The 20,467-nt window shown below is 44.1% G+C and overlaps 1 protein-coding gene across 2 annotated transcripts in view; it reads left to right on the plus strand.

Moving 5' to 3' along the window:
- The first annotated feature begins 711 nt into the window (after window positions 1–711).
- The window catches only part of LOC137375873 (alpha-1,3-mannosyl-glycoprotein 4-beta-N-acetylglucosaminyltransferase B-like), a 222,318-nt gene continuing 202,562 nt past the window's right edge, over window positions 712–20,467 (plus strand). For both annotated transcript variants that reach the window (XM_068043473.1, XM_068043484.1), the window contains exon 1: window positions 712–1,214. In XM_068043473.1, the coding sequence (XP_067899574.1) occupies window positions 1,124–1,214 (91 nt within the window). In that variant the 5' untranslated portion in view covers window positions 712–1,123. The remainder of the gene's footprint in view (window positions 1,215–20,467) is intronic.

A 20,467-nucleotide genomic window follows, 5' to 3' on the forward strand; every position in this document is an offset into this window, starting at 1 on the left:
CAGGGAGTGACACCTGAGAGAGGCACAAACAGGGAGTAACACCTGAGAGAGGCACACATAGGTAGTAACAGCTGAGACCCAAACACATAGAGAACAACACCTGAGAGCCACACACTGGAAGTAACGCCTGAGAGAGATGTGCAAACAGGGAGTACAATCTGAGAGAGGCACACGGAGGGAGTAAAACCTGAGGGAGGCACTCACAGGGAGTAACACCTGAGGAAGGCACACACAGTGAGTAACACCTGAGAGAGGCACAAACAGGGCGTAACACCTGAGAGAGATACACACAGTGAGTAACACCTGAGAGAGATACACACAGGGAGTAACATCTGAGTGAGGTACACACAGTGAGTAACACCTGAGAGAGATACACACAGTGAGTAACGCCTAAGAGAGATACACACGGGGAGTAACACCTGAGAGAGGCACACACAGTGAGCAACACCTGAGAGAGTCACTCACAGGGAGTAACACATGGGCGAGACACACACAGGTAGTAACAGCTGAGACCCAAACACACAATGAACAACCCCTGAGATTCACAGAGGGAGCAATTGCCAATAAATGAGACATAGTGAAAGGAACTCTGCGTGTGTGTGCGCGAGAGAGAAGTTGGTTCCGTGCGAACCACTCAAGAGGAAGGAAGGAAACGGCGGTGAGGGCGGAGACTGATGGGGTTGACAAAAGAGACTTGTGAAACCATGACAATCGTCTAAGCGGAGACGAATCTGGCAGGCAGCGAGCGATCCCGGTGCGCACAACTGAACTGACCAGAAACTAGAGCTGCCGCGGCAGAATGCGATGGAGAAATGGTCAGGAAAATCTAAGAAGAAGTAGAGTGGAAATGAATTAAAAGGGTAAAACTAGGAGAAAATAATTTAAAAAAAGAACTGGGACAGAAGAGACTGCATTGCTGAGAGAGGAAATAGAATAAATGAAGAAGGTGGAATACTGTCTCTATTTGATACTGGAACAGCGGACAGTATTTGAAGAGTGAGGGTAAAAGCCGAGCTATTGCCAAGTGAAAGACAGTGCTTACCTGGATCAGTCCCACAAAGCCTGCTCACTCACACTAGACGATACCCAGCACCAGCTTTGTATGGTTCTGAGATGACATGAAATGAGGGTCAGGAATGGAAGTGTTTTAACAGTGCTCGTCCTGGGTGGATTCCTTTCAATGTCCTGGTTCGCTTCCTGGCTGAATTTGAAAGGTATGTGAGGCAATTCTGCCTGAGCTCTGGAGGTGGTTGAAACTGTATACCACTCCCATCGGTTTTGGAGACTAGTTGATATTCCATGTTTTGGATCTAAGTACAAGCTACTATATTCTGCACGTTTGCTTTGTGCTTTACTGCACGTTTACACTGTAATGGCCAGTCCAATGCAATTCATTGCGCTCGTAGTAAGCCGAAAGACACTGCAAATGCTGGACTTAACTACAAACACAATTGGAATTCCATTCCAAGGGAGAGGGTTTTGACAGTGTTGTTTCTAGGTTGCATTTATATTGCACTCTTTGGGAACTCAAAATGATGAAAAACTGAATGTCGCACATCTCAGAAATGCCTGTCTCCTGGTCTTCAGCGTCATACTGCCATGCTTGTGTTGACTTGACTGAATACATCAGCAATGAGGCAATAAAGTCGCCAAAGATTTGGGTAGATCAGATTGCACAAAGGTTCTGGATGTAACTATTTCTCTCTCTCTCTCTTTCTCTCCTGGCGGGTACTTCCAACATTTTCTGCCTAGCAATTGCAGTTTTTCTTGTTTGTGACTTTCCGTTTATCAGGAGCAGCCACAGTGAACACAGTTAATGATCTCAGTAATTGAGAGAGTGTTACGCCTCAACTTTTTCATGCAAAACTGCTTTTGCATTGGACGCAAATGTGGCAATATGAACACAGCCCAGGAGTGAGGTTAGGAAACTAAGAGTAGTTGAAATTTGAAACTGTCTTCCACAAATGGCAGGTGGTGCTGGGTCAATGTTTAACTTTAAATCTGAGTTTGTTAGCTTGTTAACCAAAAGTGCTAAAGGGAAATGGGGACAAGGCGAGTATTCAGATGGCAGATCAGCCAGATCTCATTGAATGGTAGAACAGACTCGAGGGGCTAAATGATCACTTCCGTCTCTATGTTCCTATGTGAGATTATGTTTAGAACTTGTAACATTTCAAGATTTATTGGGACCACTTTTTTCACAGAAAGTATTTGCAAAAGGAGTTAATTTTAAATGTTGAGTATTAAACAGACGTGTATTCACAAATGTTTAGGTCAAAACAAAAGCACGAAAAATGGTTTATATGCTCATTGTATTTGTTTCTCCCAAAGCCTGTCATCAATAACGACTGTTCTGGTAATCAATAAGCACCTCAAAGCCATTGCATCGGGAAGTCTCTGACCCTGAAGGCTGGGCCGGAATGGTTTGGCAGGTCGGTGTGGTTTTAGGAAAGGAACATAAGAAAACATGAGACAGAAACGCAGGCAGACCGGTTCAGCAAAAGAAGTCAGTTTTTAAACAGAAGCTGCAAGGAGAAGCTATTGCAAATTCCTAAGAATGCGGGAGGGTAGTTATTGTATTTAAGTCAAGCAAGATGACGCACTGATCTTGAGAAATGTAGTGAGTTTGTTATTTTTGTACTATGTAAAACAAATTATATTCATTGAATTAAGTGAGTCCAATAATAAAAGCATAATACTGCGGATGCTGGAAATCTGAAATAAAAACAAAAAATGAACCACTCAGCAGGTCTGGCAGCATCTGTGGAAAGAGAAGCAGAGTTGACGTTTCAGGTCAGTGACCCTTCTTCAGAACTAGCAAATATTAGAAATGTCAAAGGTTATAAGCAAGTGAGCCGGGGGTTGGGCAAGAGATAACAAAGGAGAAGGTGTAGATTGGACAAGGTCACATAGCTGACCAAGAGGTCATGGAGCAAAGGCAAACAATATGTTAATGGTGTGTTGAAAGACAAAGCATTAGTACAGATAGGGTGTTAACGAACTGAAGATTGAGCAGCAGCAAGTACAGACATGAAAAAAAAAACAGTGGGTAAGCAAACTGAACAAACTACAATGAAATGAAATAACCAAAAGAAAAAAAATTGTAAAAAATGTAAAAAAGAAAAAAGAAAATTGTTCCTTTTGATGGGGCAAACGGTCGTGGGTCGCCTTTCTCCAGAGGACACAGATTACTTGTCCCCGGGGGCAACCTCTCCTTCTTCGAAACTGCCGAGCCCATCCTTCTTTCTGCTTCTCATACCTTTTCAAAACTTCGTGACACTCGCTTAGTGTTTCTTTCTATGAGGCAAGTGGCATTAACACAAAAGACAAACAACACGCAACAACGGAACGAATAGACACAGTTAATGTTAAATTCTCAAAGTCAGCTAACCGGCTCACCCCTGTGACTCAGGTCAACGCTCTTTCGTCCTCCCTCCGTTTCACAGCCTCTCTCTTTAGGGCCAGATCCCGGCTCGTGCACTCAGGAGCAACGGTCATGTGCCTGTCGGGTCAATTGGTATTAATTAGTTATTGCCCTAGGCTTTAACGTCCCAGACGGTTGTCCTAACTCCTTTTGTCCCACAGCCTCTTGACTCCACCCGGTGGAGGAACAGCTCGTGCAGACTCAAGTTACGACTACTGCTACACCAAATTAGCCAAATTTTACTGGATTTCGTCTAAAATTCTCTAGACCATTCCTGATCAGATTTCAGCCAATTCCTCCTTGACCCCTAGTCCCCCTCTCCCAGATAACCCTGGCCTTCACGTGGGGCCCAATCGCCCTCTTAATTTCGGCTCAGGCTGGGTGATTGAGACATTAGAGTCGCAGAAAAATTGACTTACCCCTGATCCGGTCGATTAGGTTCTTTTGGATCCCGTGAACTCAGGGATCCTGCTGACTATGCCAACTGTTGGAGAAAATCCAGTTAAAACCCAATGATTCAACAAATTCTCCAGACTCAGACTTTGAGAATAAACAGACTTTATTCATGATATCATGGAGAGCACACCTTACCTAAAAGCGGTCCAGTGTTACTCTCTAGAACAAAGGAAATCCACAACGGATATACAGTTACTCAGCCCATCCCGGCTGGACACAATCCAATCAGAATGGTTATTGATTACATACATTACACATAGTACCAATTAAATCACTGATTCGGCATCATATGGCGACTTGATCAGCTTATGCCGGCCCTGATCATCAATTGATGAGCTCAGGTCCCATCCATTGTCCTGAAGTCTCCCAATTGTCACTTTAAATGGGCCTGCATTCCTGAAGGTGCTGGGCAGTCTGCAGATTCACTGATAAGAGGGGCCCCCCTCTCGTTATCTGTGTTATGCTGTACCAAGCTCCAACTGTGAGCTCACTAAATCTGTCCCACAGTGCCTCGGGCTAAAACTCCATTTTGTATCAATATGTGGCTATACTTTCAACTCATATAAGAGAGAATATGTGTATACGTTCTCACTAGGATTATATTAATCTACTTACAAAATAATAGGTATAGAAGCAAAACTCAGCAAAATTGCTCCCACAAAAATATAACTAAAAATAAAAGTAAAATGGGGGGCTCGTCATGCTCTGAAATTATTGAACTCAATGTTCAGTCCGGCAGGCTGTAATGTGCCTAATCGGAAAATGAGATGCTGTTCCTCGAGCTTGCGTTAATGTTCAGTGGAACACTCCATTCCATTCTCCCAGTTTCTCCGTCTCCGACGCATCTGCTCTGATGATGCCACCTTCCATGACAGTGCTTCTGATATGACCTCCTTTTTCCTCAACCGAGGATTCCCCCCCCCACTGTTGTTGACAGGGCCCTCAACCGTGTCCAGCCCATTTCCCGCACCTCTACCCTCACCCCTTCCCCTCCCTCCCAGAACCGTGACAGGGTTCCCCTTGTTCTCACTTTCCACCCCATCAGCCTCCATATCCAAAGGATCATCCTCCGTCATTTCCGCCACCTCCAGCGTGATGCCACTACCAAACACATCTTCCCCTCCCTTCCCCTGTCAGCATTCCGAAGGGATTGTTCCCTTCGCGACACCCTGGTCCACTCCTCCATTACCCCCACCACCTCATCCCCTTCCCATGGCACCTTCCCCTGCAATCGCAGGAGGTGTAATACCTGCCCATTTACCTCCTCTCTCCTCACTATCCCAGGCCCCAAACACTCCTTTCAGGTGAAGCAGCGATTTACTTGCACTTCTTTCAATGCAGTATACTGTATTCGCTGCTCACAATGTGGTATCCTCTACATTGGGGAGATCAAACACAGACTGGGTGACCGCTTTGTGGAACACCTCCGCTCAGTCCGCAAGCAGGACCCTGAGCATCGGGTTGCTTGCCATTTCAACACTCCCCCCTGTTCTCATGCTCACATCTCTATCCTGGGCTTGCTGCAGTGTTCCACTGAACATCAACGCAAGCTCGAGGAACAGCATCTCATTTTCCGATTAGGCACACCACAGCCTGCCGGACTGAATATTGAGTTCAATAAATACAGAGCATGACGGGCCCCCCATTTTACTTTTATTTTTAGTTCTTTTTTCATTTGACAATTTTTTTTCTTTTGGTTATTTCATTTCATTGTAGTTTGTTCAGTTTGCTTACCCACTGTTTTTTTTTCATGTCTGTACTTGCTGCTGCTCAATCTTCAGTTCGTTAACATCCTATCTGTACTAATGCTTTGTCTTTCAACACACCATTAACATATTGCTTGCCTTTGCTCCATGACCTCTTGGTCAGCTATGTGACCTTGTCCAATCTACACCTTCTCCTTTGTTATCTCTTGCCCCACCCCTGGCTCACTTGCTTATAACCTTTGACATTTCTAATATTTGCTAGTTCCGAAGAAGGGTCACTAACCCGAAACGTTAACTCTGCTTCTCTTTCCACAGATGCTGCCAGACCTGCTGAGTGGTTCCAGCATTTTTTGTTTTTATTTGAGTCCAATAATAACTTGTTCTGTATGTTCAAATGCTGGGAAGTAAAGCAGCTTAACAATTCATATCCAGCTTCATTTCAGTATGCCTTTGAAAACACTGAAGAAATACATATGTGAAATACATGAAAATTTAGTTCACCTCATATGGTGATATTATTATACCTATTGGCTACACTATTGTGTACTTAAATATTGGACAGTCGGAATGCACCCATAACCATAAGACACTTGGACTACTTATGGCATTTACTAGCCCTACTGTACCTAGGAGACTATCAAGGAAAGACCCTAAAATTGTAATAGTGCTTTTGGAGGTGCATTGGACAGCACAGAAATGCACTGAGTTGATGAAGGTGCAAATAAAGTTTTGATTTACTGTGGGTTGGCAGTCTGTCATTATATGAAAATGTAGTGACATTTACAATCACTCTGTGCTACAAGATTGAAAGAGTGCATTTACTGTTTTGTTACGTAGCCCACAGAGAAAACCTACACCTAGATTTTTAGGGGGAATGTTTATCTATACTGTTTACCTATGTGATGTTATTATTAAACGTCTAATTACAAAGTCACAATAGCTTTATTTTTAAGTGCCATATGGTCAGGTATAATTCAGGATTTCGTGCACACAGCATTGCTTAAATGCAGGTAACTTTCAGCTTAACTATAAAATACTTCCCCCCCCGTCCAATAAGAAACATATCAGGCAGATATTCCTCTATTCCACCTGAGTGGTATTCTGGCAGGGCAGAGCACACATCTTTAACAGAACCTGCCTGATTTTCATTCAGTTCATTTCATTGCAATGAAAATCAGGCAGGTTCCATTGCCTGTCAGTGAAGATGAAAATCTACCCCTACGTGTTGAAGTAAAAGTATAGCTTTTTTTAGTTATCAGAGCAATGAACACATCTTGTCCTTACAGCAGATGTTGACCTTTAAAAAGAAAAGTATAATAAAATGTGCAACTTGTGAAGGAAAACAGGCAATCTATGAGGCTCTTGATAATGCTAATTGAAGGCCTGTGAAAAGCACAGAGAAGGGAAATAGTTCAACTTTAGAACAACAATGTCGATATTATTCAAGGCGATATATCCACACACTCAGCTAAGCAAATCTGTGATGGCTTCCTTGATTTAACACAAGTGCAACTCATTCAGGTCACATGTAACTTGGGAACTGAACCTGCAGCAACTAATTATTTGCTTTACTGTTAGGGACGACAACGGGGGGATGGTGCGATGACAAGAGGTGGCAGTTTGGCATTGCATTTTCTCCTGAGTTGAACTGGTAGCAAGGATTGTGTTAAAAGCAAGCCTGTATTTATTTATTTGTGGGAATTTTCTCATTTTTTCTTCTCCTGGGTGCTGTTGCTCCAAGCTAAATTATACCTCCATGAATGTCAGGAGCTGATTGGCCATCCTTCGTGTGTGCTCCCAGCCATTGAGGGTAGTTTTATGAAATTGTGCTCCTGGCATGGAATCTAGCATATTGTGAGCTCACATTGGTAATTTGGGCATGCAGCATCACCACACCCCTCCACCCGTCCCCTCAATAAAATTAAGGGCATGGTCTGTCTTTTAACTGCAAAATGGAATCTTTAATACAAAATAGAATCTAAGTATAATTGGACTTAGTGTAGATGCTCTAGCAGTTCCCTCCCTTGTGAATCTGGGGAAATGCCCACAGTCTCACATACATCACATACTAATTTGTATCCACCTGTCCCAGCAGCCTTCACTTCATTCTTTTAATATTACATATCATGATACTGAAAGTTAGTGTGACATGTTCTGCAACAAGCAAAGTTTTAAAGCCAGTTATACCCCAAATATTACCATACACTAAGAAATCCTCTCCAGGACATCAAAGATCCTCCAGCTCCTCCCTACTCTCTTCCATATGGTGAATAGCTTTAATCAAATGTACCCGTGACACTCACAAGCTGAGTACTTGAGTAATGGTAGTTTGCAGTCAGGAAGCTTAGGCCTGCCGATTTTACTTCTGAATGAGGACTGATGAAACAGTCACCTCGCTGGCAGCCACCTTGAGACAAATGGGTAAAGATGGGTCAGGGCTTCTCAGTGCCAGGTTTAAAAAGTTCTACTAGGAATACTGGAACAGAAGAAGGCCATTCAGCCCTTTGAACCTGTACTGCAATTTAATTTGATCATAGCGGCTCTCTATCTGTATCTTAACTCCAATTACCCACTTTCATTTCATATCTCTGAACACGCTTGCGTAACAAAAATCTATCAATCTCAGTTTTGACATTTTCAATTGTCATGAACTGCCTCAGATTTCTCTATTGGGGCAGCAGATCATTCTACTCTTCAATGGAATTGTGCCTGCTGGTATTCTCTAGTGCTGACCCTGCCAGAGAATGCAGGGTCAGCATCGATTGATGCCTGCACTGGTAAGGCTGTATTTCAGGCATCTGTCTGCCCCAGGAGGTTGCAACAAATAGTGTTTCAGATGGGAGGGAGGGAGTGACGTTGTGCTTAATCCAAAATCCTTGGGAGTGTGAGTAATATCTGGGCTGGCATTTTCCTTAAATGGCTCTCCTTTGCTCCTGCTCCTCCTCCTTCTCTGTGATAATGGCACACAAGGATATGCCTATAGGGAATGTCATACCTGCTTCTGAGAAGTTGGTGAGGGTTGGTAGAGGGGTGAAAATTTCCCAGTGGTCTCTTACTCTGACAAGCAGTGAGATGCAAATTCAGGTCTGCGTTATGAACAAAGAAAAACACTGCAAAAAGTGATCCCAAGCTGATTAAATATCCTGTGATACTTTCCACAATCTTCAGTATCACAAACTGCCAATAGGCGAGCCTTATAATTCTCAGTCCTACGTACTCCGAGTGCTTCGCGAGTTCAAAAGCAGGAAGCTCGAAACTGCAGTGCCTTTGGCCTTTCTTAATACATGCAAACGAGCTCACTTGGGACTTGGCAGGTGCAACACAGGAAGGACCAGAAAACACAAGTGAATTTTGAAGGATCAATTTTGCGACGGAAAAGCAGCATAAATAGCTCCTGTCTCATTTTGCTTTACCCCAATTATACACTGAAATTACGCCAAATTTCTAAGCTATCCTTAACATGCAGGCATTCTCCTTGCAAAAGAAGACATCCTGCTATCTATTTGTGTAAGCATCCATCTTTTGAATCTCGTCATACTTACCTGGCAGGGGAGAGACCATGATCAGTGGGCTTTGATCCTGCAGGTGCTGTTTTTGTGTTTTTTTGAGTTTTTTTGGGGAGGTTTCAGCACAGCTTTGATGTCATTTTGCCCTTTGGGTTTGGAGATTTACTGCAGTTGTTGTTTTCCTGTTGGTTGGGGTTTTAGCACCTGTCCCAGGAAAGCTTGAAGCAAAAAATGGCTGCAACCAACACCAGAGCTCCAGGCCAGGGGGTGCGTAATGCTGTTAGAGTGGCACTGAAAGATAGCGAAGGTGCTGCACCCGTTGACCGTGCCTTCTTCATTAAGAAAATCCTGATTGAATGCTGTGGATTCCAAGCTGCAGACATCTTTTGTCTGCAGGACTTCCCCAGGAGTGCATATTTCAATGTAACGTTCAAGAATATGGCATCCTCATTGGCTACAGGTGAGGTCCCAGAGGACTGGAGAATAGCCAATGTTGTTCCTTTGTTTAAGAAGGGTGGTAAGGATAATCCAGGAAATTATAGGCCGGTGAGCCTTACGTCAGTGGTAGGGAAACTATTAGAGAGGATTCTTCGGGACAGGATTTACTCCCATTTGGAAACAAACAAACTTATTAGCGAGAGACAGCATGGTTTTGTGAAGGGGAGGTCGTGTCTTACTAATTTGATTGAGTTTTTTGAGGAAGTGACGAAGATGATTGATGAGGGAAGGGCGGTGGATGTTGTCTATATGGACTTTAGTAAAGCCTTTGACAAGGTTCCTCATGGCAGACTGGTGCAAAAGGTGAAGTCACACGGGATCAGAGTTGAGCTGGCAAGATGGATACAGAACTGGCTCAGTCACAGAAGACAGAGGGTAACAGTGGATGGGTGTTTTTCTGAATGGAGGGATGTGACTAGTGGTGTTCCGCAGGGATCAGTGCTGGGACCTTTGCTGTTTGTAGTATATATAAATGATTTGCAGGAAAATGTAGCTGGTCTGATTAGTAAGTTTGCGGACGACACAAAGGTTGGTGGAGTTGCGGATAGTGATGAAGATTGTCAGAGGATACAGCAGGATATAGATCGGTTGGAGACTTGGGTGGAGAAATGGCAGATGGAGTTTAATCCGGACAAATGTGAGGTAATGTATTTTGGAAGGTCTAATGCAGGTGGGAAGTATACAGTAAATGGCAGAACCCTTAGGAGTATTGACAGGCAGAGAGATCTGGGCGTACAGGTCCACAGGTCACTGAAAGTGGCAACGCAGGTGGATAAGGTAGTCAAGAAGGCATACGGCATGCTTGCCTTCATCGGTCGGGGCATAGAGTATAAATTGGCAAGTCATGTTGCAGCTGTACAGAACCTTAGTTAGGCCACACTTAGAATATTGCATGCAATTCTGGTCGCCACACTAGCAGAAGGACATGGAGGCTTTGGAGAGGCTACAGAGGAGGTTTACCAGGATGTTGCCTGGTCTGGAGGGCATTAGCTATGAGGAGAGGTTGGAAAAACTCGGATTGTTTTCACTGGAACGACGGAGGTGGAGGGGCGACATGATAGAGGTTTACAAAGTTATGAGCGGCATGGACAGAGTGGATAGTCAGAAGCTTTTTCCCAGGGTGGAAGAGTCAGTTACTAGGGGACATAGGTTTAAGGTGCGAGGGGCAAAGTTTAGAGGGGATGTGTGAGGCAAGTTTTTTACACAGAGGGTGGTGAGTGCCTGGAACTTGCTGCCAGGGGAAGTGGTGGAAGCAGATACGCTAGCGACTTTTAAGAGACATCTTGACAAATATATGAATAGGAAGGGAATAGAGGGATACGGTCCCTGGAAGTGCAGAAGGTGTTAGTTTCGGCAGGCATCAAGATTGGCGCAGGCTTGAAGGGCTGAATGGCCTGTTCCTGTGCTGTACTGTTCTTTGTTCTTTGTTGGGATGCATCAAGTTCCTGAAAGTGTTCGAGAAGGGAAACCAGGTGCCACTGTCAATCTTCATGGCGGAGCCCCTCTTCACACAGCTGTCACAACGCAACCAGGTGGTAAAAATCCACCTCTACTACCCCCATGTTTCTGTCATCGATGTACTCACTTTCCTTGCCAGGTATGTTGAGGTGGCCGACAGCAGCACTGAGGTCAAGGACCCCCTTGGGATTTGGACCAGCAAGTGGCAGGTCAACGTCACCTTGAAGGTCAACGCCAAAGGAGCCATCATCCATCCTCCCTCCAGCTTCGCTATCGGGGGATGTTGAGGCTTCTTGGTCTACATGGGGCAGCCCAGACTTTGTCGGACCTGTGGCAAATCTGGCCATGTGGCGGCCAACTGCAGCACAGTCGTCTGCAAGAACTGCAAGCAGGGAGGCCATCACACAAAAGGACTGTAAGCAGAGTAAGTGCTACAACCTGTGTGGTGGGGCAGGCCACCTCTATAAGACCTGCTCCAAGCGCTGCATCAGTTACGAACAGGCAGCAAGGCCCAAGGAAAGGCTGGAGGAAGGAACGGTGAACGTGCCTCGTGCTGTGAAGGAGACCAGCAACCCTCCCCGCAGTGAGGAAAATACGTCTGAGAAGGAGAGGAAAGGGGAGGCAGCTGCAACCAGTGACTCAACAGCTACCCTGTGCCTGGAAACTCCTCCTCAACACACAGAATCTAATGGAGGAGGAGGGAGCAGTGGGACAATTGGATGAGTGGCAAGTAGTCAAAAGGAAAACCACAAAGAAGAAGCACCAAAAAAAGGAACAGGTCACCACCCAAACCAGTGGCAAGAGGAGGCTACTGTCTGAGTGAAATCCCTCTTATCAGAAGCTGCCTCTATACTCTAAGATGAGGCAAGCCTTTCACATGTCCGAGGCATGCCTATTAACTTCTTTTAACCTTTTAGGAAGATGAACCCTGCTTTTAATTTTTTAATCCATAATTCATAGGAAAATAACATTTTAACCTTATAATCCCTTATTATGGCCAGATTTCTTCATGCCCTTGCTCTTGCTGGGGACACTGTGAAGCATCCATGAGGCAGAGAGTATCGTGGATAGCACGTATAGAGAGGTGGCCACACCACAGTCTCAAACCCCACAGGCAAGAGGGGAATGGATGACCACCAGGCAGAGCAAGAGGACAAGGCAGGCAGTTCAGGAGTCTCCTGTGACTATTCCCCTGCAAAACAGGTATTATGCTTTGGATACTGTTGGGGGGAATGGCCTCTCAGGGGAAAGCAGCAACAGCCCAATTTGTTGCACCACAGTTGGCTCTGCTGCACAGGGGAGGAGTAAAAAGTGTGGGAATGCAATAGTTATAAGGGATTCAATTGTAAGGGGAATATATAGGCGTTTCTGTGGCTGCAAAAGAGACTCCAGGATGGTATGTTGCCTCTGTGGTGTTAGGGTCAAGGATGTCTCAGAGCGGTTACAGGACATTCTGAAGGGGGAGGGTGAACAGCCAGTGGTTGTGGTACACATTGGTACAAACGACATAAGTAAAAAAAAGGATGAGGTCCTAAAAGCAGAATATAGGGAGCTAGGAAGTAAGTTGAAAAGTAGGACCTCAAAGGTAGTGATCTCAGGATTACTACCAGTGCCACGTGCTAGTCTGAGTAGAAATAGCAGGATATATCGGATGAATACGTGGCTGAAGAGATGGTGTGAGGGGGAGGGTTTTAGATTCCTGGGGCATTGGGACCAATTCTGGGCAAGGTGGGACCAGTACAAACTGGTCGGGTTACACCTGGGCAGGACCGGAACTGATGTCCTCGGGGGAATATTTGCTAGAGTGGTTGGGGAGGGTTTAAACTAAAATGGCAGGGGGATGGGAACCTTTGCAAGGAGTCAAATGGTCCTAAAGACAAGAACAGAAGACAGTAAGGGGAATAAGAAAAGTGATAGGCAGAGAAATCAAGGGCCAGAATCAAACAGGGCCACAGAGAAAAATAGTGGGAAGAGGACAAGTAATGTTAAAAAGACAAGCCTTGAGGCTTTGTACCTTAATGCTTGGAGCATTCGCAATAAAGTGGATGAATTAATCACGCAAATAGATGTAAACGGGTATGATATAGTCGGGATTACGGAGACATGACTGCAAGGTGACCAGGGATGGGATATTCAGTATTTAGGAAGGACAGACAAAAAGCAAAAGGCCGTGGAGTTGCATTGCTGGTTAAAGAGGAAAATAACGCAATAGCGAGGAAAGATATTAGCTCTGACGATGGGGAATCTGTATGGGTAGAGCTGAGAAACACTAAGGGACAAGAAACTTTAATGGGGGTTGTATATAGACCCCCAAACTGTAGCGGTGATGTTGGGAAGGGCATTAAACAGGAAATTAGAGATGCATGCGATAAAGGAACATCTGTATTTATGGATGACTTTAATCTGCATATAGATTGGGCAAATCAAATTAGTCACAATACTGTAGAAGAGGAATTTTTGCAGTGTATAAGGGATGGTTTTCTGAACCAATACGTTGAGGAGCCAACGAGAGAACAGGCCATCCTGGACTGGGTATTGTGTAATGAGAGAGGAATAATTGACAATCTAATGGTGCGAGACCCCCTGGGGACGAGTGACCATAATATGATAGAATTCTTCATCAAGGTGGAGAGGCACGTAGTTGATTCTGAGACAAGGGTCCTGAATCTTAGTAAAGGAAACTACGAAAGTATGAGGCGCAAGTTGGCCATGATGGATTGGGAAACGTTACTTAAAGGGATGACGGTGGATAGACAATGGCAAACATTTAAGGAGCGCATGGATGAACTGCAACAATTGTTTATCCCTGTCTGGCGCAAAGGTAAAACGGGAAAGGTAGCCATACCATGGCTTACAAGGGAAATTAGAGATAGCATTAGATCCAAGGAAGAGGCATATAAATTTGTCAGGATAAACAACAGACCTGAGGATTGGCAGCAGTTTAGAATTCAGCAAAGGAGGACCAAGGGATTGATTAAGAAGGGGAAAATAGAGTACGAGAGCAAGCATACGGGGAACATAAAAACTGACTGTAAAAGTTTCTATAGGTATGTGAAGAGAAAAAGATTGGTGAAGACAAATGTAGGTCCCATACAGTAAGAAACAGGGGAATTTATTGTGGGGAATAAAGAAATGGCTGACCAACTAAATGCATACTTTGGTTCTGTCTTCACAAAGGAGGACACAAATATCATACTAGAAATGTTGGGGAACACAGGGCTTAGTGAGAGAGAGGAACTGAAAGAAATCAGTAATAGTAGAGAAATTGTGTTGGAGAAGTTGATGGGATTGAAGGCCGATAAAATCTCAGGGCCTTATGGTATGCATCCCAGAGTACTTAAGGAAGTGGCCCTAGAAATATTGGATGCATTGGTGGTCATCTTCTAAGATTCTATAGACTCTAGAACAGTTCCTACAGATTGGAGGGCAGCTAATGTAACCCCACTATTTAAAAGGGAGGTGGAGAGAAAGCAGGGAATTAGAGACCAGTCAGCCTGACGTCGGTAGTGGGGAAAATTCCAGAGTCCATTATCAAAGATTTTATAGCAGAGCACTTAGAGAACAGTGGTAGAATCGGGCAGAGTCAGCATGGATTTACGAAAGGGAAATCATGCTTGACTAATCTGCTAGAATTCTTCGAGAATGTAACCAGTAGAGTTGATGAGGGAGAGCCAGTGGATGTGGTTTATTTGGACTTTCAGAAGACTTTCGACAAAGTCCCACATAAGAGATTAGCGTGTAAAATTAAACCGCATGGGATTGGGAGTGATGTATTGCGATGGATAGAAAATTGGTTGGCAGACAGGAAACAAAGAGTAGGGATAAATGGGTCTTTTTCCGAATGGCAGGCAGTGACTAGTGGGGTACCGCAAGGATCAGTGCTAGGACCCCAGCTATTCACAATATATATTCATGATTTAGATGAGGGAACTAAATGTAATATCTCCAAATTTGCAGATGACACAAAACTGGGTGGGAGGGTGAGTTGTGAGGAGGATGCAGAGAGGCTTCAGGGTGATTTGGACAAGTTGAGTGAGTGGGCTAATGCATGGCAGATGCAGTATAATGTGGATAAATGTGAGATTATCCACTTTGGTTGCAAAAACAGGAAGGCAGATTATTAGCTGAACGGCTATAAACTGAGAGAGGGGAATATGCAGCGAGACCTGGGTGTTCTCGTACACCGTTTGCTGAAGGTAAGCATGCAGGTGCAACAGGCGGTAAAAAAGGCAAATGGTATGTTGGCCTTCATAGCGAGAGGATTCGAGTACAGGAGCAGGGATGCCTTGCTGCGATTATACAGGGCCTTGGTGAGGCCACACCTGGAATATTGTGTGCAGTTTTGGTCTCCTTATCTGAGAAAGGATGTTCTTGCTATAGAGGGAGTGCAGCGAAGGTTTACCAGACTGATTCCTGGGATGGTGGGACTGATGTACGAGGAGAGATTGAGTCGGTTAGGATTATATTCTCTGGAGTTCAGAAGAGTGAGGGGGGGATCTCATAGAAATCTATAAAATTCTAACAGGACTTGACAGGGTAGATGCAGGAAGGATGTTCCCGATGGTGGGTGAGTCCAGAACCAGAGGTCATAGTCTAAGGATACTGAGTAAACCTTTCAGGACTGAGATGAGGAGAAATTTCTTCACCCAGAGAGTGGTGAGCCTGTGGAATTCGCTAGCACAGAAAGCAGTTGAGGCCAAAATATTGTATATTTTCAAGGAGGAGTTAGATATAGCTCTTGGGTCTAAAGGGATCAAAGGGTATGGGGCGAAAGCCGGAACAGGCTACTGAGTTGGATGATCAGCCATGATCACAATGAATGGCGGAGCAGGCTCATAGGGCCAAATGGCCTACTCCTGCTCCTATTTTCTATGTTCCTATGTTTCTATAATCGGGTGTAGATAGGAGTGTGGAACTCGAGACAGAAACAGATCAGCCTTGATCTTATTAAATGGCGGAGCAGGCTCGACGGGCTGAATGGCCTATTTCTGCTCCTAATTTGTATGGTCATATGGTTAAATTTTGTCAGATTACTTTCCTGTGAAGCATCTTGGGATGTATTACTACTTCGAAGGTGCTATGCAAATGCAAGTTGTTATTGCTGATTTGTTCAGGAAGTTCTCAATCATGGAACATTGCTGGAGCAAGGGAAATGAAATGAAATGGCTGTTGAGGTATAATTTGGCGCAATGGATTTAATGGAGACAAAGGCCACGGTATTATTGACAAACCATTGGATGTTCCAATAAGGGGATTTTAGAGCCATTCTGGATGAATAAACCTAAATGGGCCAAGTGGCCTTTCTTATCTGTAATCACGTGGTCTTGTGAGCTGTAATTAGCTAAGTCAGCACAGACTGGGATTTCAACCTTTGACCGTCCTGATCTGTTCGTCTCAGTACCACACCTTTGCGGAAGCTTCAAAGCAAGTGGCTGTTCAGTTAATCTATATTGTAAACCACATTTGTTCTGGACCACATGCATGTGTGCAGTTTTACCCATTGATCCCAAGCATGTGCTCTGCTGAGATTGGACTGAGGGAAACCAGCAATGTGTAGAGCAGATTTTAAACACAGATTTTCCAATAGTTTCCAACATTCCTGTAGGGAGGAAAACTCAGGTACTAATCACTGCCAAATGAGCCCTGCTGCAAATGGCACAACTGCAGATGCCAAGTGAATGATGGTTGGATTAGGTTTGGTTGCAAGAATGAGGCTCATATATGCTGAACGGTTATTTTGGGAATGTACAGTTTTGTTGCATTTTTGAAACCATACCCCAACACTAATCACTATCTTCAGTAACAGATAGCTAAAGGGAGAGTATTGGAGGGAGGAAAATAAAAATGATTAACCTTTACAATGTTACAATTCATTTAACAATACTGTGGTGATAGTAACTGAACCAATTCAGTTGTTGTGATGCATTAAGACTGACAGTAACAGAGCTTAGAAAATTGCCAATTTTCAAATTGTTTGTCTACAAGTTCACATTTCAATGGAGCACATTGCCAGGAAATGCTGTATCACTTGCATGTGATAATATAGTAATGAAAATAGTGCACAATTGTACTGATTTTTCTCCCCTCGCTAAAAGTAAATAGATTTACAATTACTTATTTTCACTGAGACAGCATCCCTTTAATATATGATTGGACTGTATAAGGTGGGTTTGTCATTGACCTGTACCAGCATGGTGTTAAAAAAGATATGATATAAATCATATGCAGATTTTAGGATTTAGCACTTGTGATACACAGCTTTTCATGATGGGAATGCATATCAGGTATTTCAAATCACGGCTTGCAGGACTTGCCTTCCTATCGTTTGTAATGGGCATAAATTGTCTGAGCTAAGAGTCAGAGCTCTGTGCCCAAACTCCAAAATGTCTCCAGTTGCATACAGCCCTACCTTAGGAATGCTAGATTATAAAATATACCCCATAATGTAAAAGGCAAGGAATGTTCGATGTTTGGGATTTGAGGGGAAAATTGCACAGAGAGATAAAGGGCAGAAAGTATAAAGGGGACCCACTGACACGGGCTGTACTGTACAGGTTGGCCCTAGTGCAATATTATTTTAAATCTATCATCTGTTTCTTAACATTTATATTCTAACCCACTTCCTTTGCAGTTCCAACAGATAATTGCATCATTCGGAACATTCTGACCTACACTTGTCTACAGATATAAACATTACAACTAGATGCCTGATTCAGAGACCCACATTAAATAGAGCTACTGTACTTTAATATTTTGGTTGATTATCAACGGTTTGATATTTACAGATGAGTGATTATAATGTCAAAGCAGACTTTGTACCTGCAGAGCCCACATATGCGGTCATTGTTTTCATACATTTCCTGTGTGGGGAAAGTTTAGTTTCTTCCAAGAATGAAAACCACGATATTCTTAATGCAGGCACAATTGTCATTTGTCTGTGTGCAGTCTGGTTGCTTAATATCAGTTTTTTCTCTGCACAGCAGTTGCATGGAACCAGCAGCCTTCCTACGTATTGTGCAATCCCCATTCTTCATGTGAGTCTAAACAGTAAGTGCTCATGCTGCCCTACAGATCTCCGTGAACTCTACATCCCATTCACCCATTACCCCTATGCTCACTGACCTACCTTGGCTCGTGGCCCACCAATGCCTTAATTTTAAAATTCTCATCCTAGTATTCAAATCCCTCCACGGCCTCACCACTCCTTATCTCTCTAACTTTCTCTATCCCTACAGCCTTCAGAAATTTGCATTCCTCCAACTCTGGTCTCTTTTGCATCCCATATTCCCTTCGCCCACAATTGGCAGTCATGCCTTCAGTCAACTAAGTCCTAGCTCTGGAAATTTCTCCTGAAGCTTCTATGCCTGTCCACCTCGCTCTCCTCCTGAAAGGTGTTCCTTACAATCTACCTCTGTGGTCAAAATGTTAGTCATAGCTTCTCATACCTCATCCTTTAACTCGGTGTCCATTTGCCTGATTATGTTCCTGTAAGTGTCTTGGGACATTTTACTACATTAAAGATACTGGGCTGCATTTTACATTGTTGCCGCCAATGTAAACAATGGCAGTCTGCCCATGTGGACGGTATGTTGGGGAGCCACCACGATATTAAATGCGGCAGTTCATTTAAATGGCTGGGACAGACCCCCTCCCCCGATGATGTGAAGGGGGCGGGTGGTCATAGAGTCATAGAGTTATACAGCACAGAAACAGGCCCTTTGGCCCATTGTGCCTGTGCCTGTGCCGGCCATCAAGCACCTAACTATTCTAATCCCATTTTCCAGCACTTGGCCCGTAATCTTGTATGCTATGACGTTTCGAGTGCTCATCTAAATACTTCTTAAATGTTGTGAGGATTCCTGCCTCTACCACCTCTTCAGGCAGGGCATTCCATATTCCAACCACCCTCTGGGTAAAAATTTTTTCCTCAAATCCCCTCTAAACCTCCTGCCCCTTACCTTAAATCTATGCCCCGATTACTGACCCCTCCACTAAGGGAAAACGTTTCTTCCTATCTAACATATCAATGCCCCTCATAATTTTGTATACCTCAATCATGTCCCCCCTCAGCCTTCTCTGCTTTAAGAAAAATAACACTAGCCTATCCAGTCTCTCTTCATAGCTGAAATGCTGCAGCCCAGGCAACATCCTGGTGAATCTCTTCTGCACCCCCCTCCAGTGCATCACGTCCTTCCTATAGTGTGGTGCCCAAAACTGTACACAGTACTCCAGCTGTGGCCTAACTAGCATTTTATATAGCTCCATCATAACCTTCCTGCTCTTATATTCTGTGCCTCGGCTAATAAAGGCAAGTATCCCATATGCCTTCCTAACCTCCTTATCTACCTGTGCTGCTGCCTTCAGCGATCTATGGACAAGTACACCAAGGTCCCTCTGACCCTCTACTTCCTAGGGTCCTACCATCCATTGTATATTCCCTTGCTTTGTTAGTCCTCCCAAAATGCATCACCTCACACTTCTCAGGATTAAATTCCATTTGCCACTGCTCTGTCCATCTTACCAGCCCATCTATATCGCCCTGTAATCTAAGGCTTTCCTCCTCGCTATTCACGACACCACCAATTTTCATGTCATCTGCGAACTTACTGATCATACCTCCTATATTCACATCTAAATCATTAATGTACACTACAAACAGCACCAATACCTGTGGTACACCACTGGTCACAGGCTTCCACTTGCAAAAACAACCCTCGACCATTACCCTCTGCCTCCTGTCACTAAGCCAATTTTGGATCCAATTTGCCAAATTACCCTGGATCCCATGGGCTCTTACCTTCTTGACCAATCTCCCTTCAGGACCTTATCAAAAGCCTTACTGAGGTCCATGTAGACTACATCAACTGCTTTACCCTCATCTATACATCTAGTCACCGCCTTGAAAAATTCAATCAAGTTAATTAGACATGATCTCCCCCTGACAAAGCCATGCTGACTATCCCTGATTAATCCCTGCCTCTCCAAGTGGAGATTAATCCTGTCCCTCAGAATATTTTCCAATAGTTTCCCAACCACTGATGTTAGACTCACTGGCCTGTGATTACCTGGTTTATCCCTGCTACCCTTCTTGAATAATGGTACCCCATTTTCTATCCTCCAGTCCTCTGGTACCTCTCCTGTGGCCAGAGAGGATTTGAAAATTTGTGTCAGAGCCCCTGCTATCTCCTCCCTTGCCTCACATAACAGCCTGGAATACATCTCATCTGGACTGGGAGATTTATCCACTTTTAAGTCCACTAAAACAGCTAATATTTCCTCCCTTTCAAGGCTAATATGTTCAAGTATATCACAATTCCCCTCCCTGATCTCTACACCTACATTGTCCTTCTCCATAGTGAACACAGATGAAAAGTATGCATTTAAAACCTCACCTATGTTCTCTGGCTCCACACACAGAT

The sequence above is a fragment of the Heterodontus francisci genome, chromosome 1, assembly GCF_036365525.1.
Source record: "Heterodontus francisci isolate sHetFra1 chromosome 1, sHetFra1.hap1, whole genome shotgun sequence".
Lineage (NCBI taxonomy): Eukaryota > Metazoa > Chordata > Chondrichthyes > Heterodontiformes > Heterodontidae > Heterodontus > Heterodontus francisci.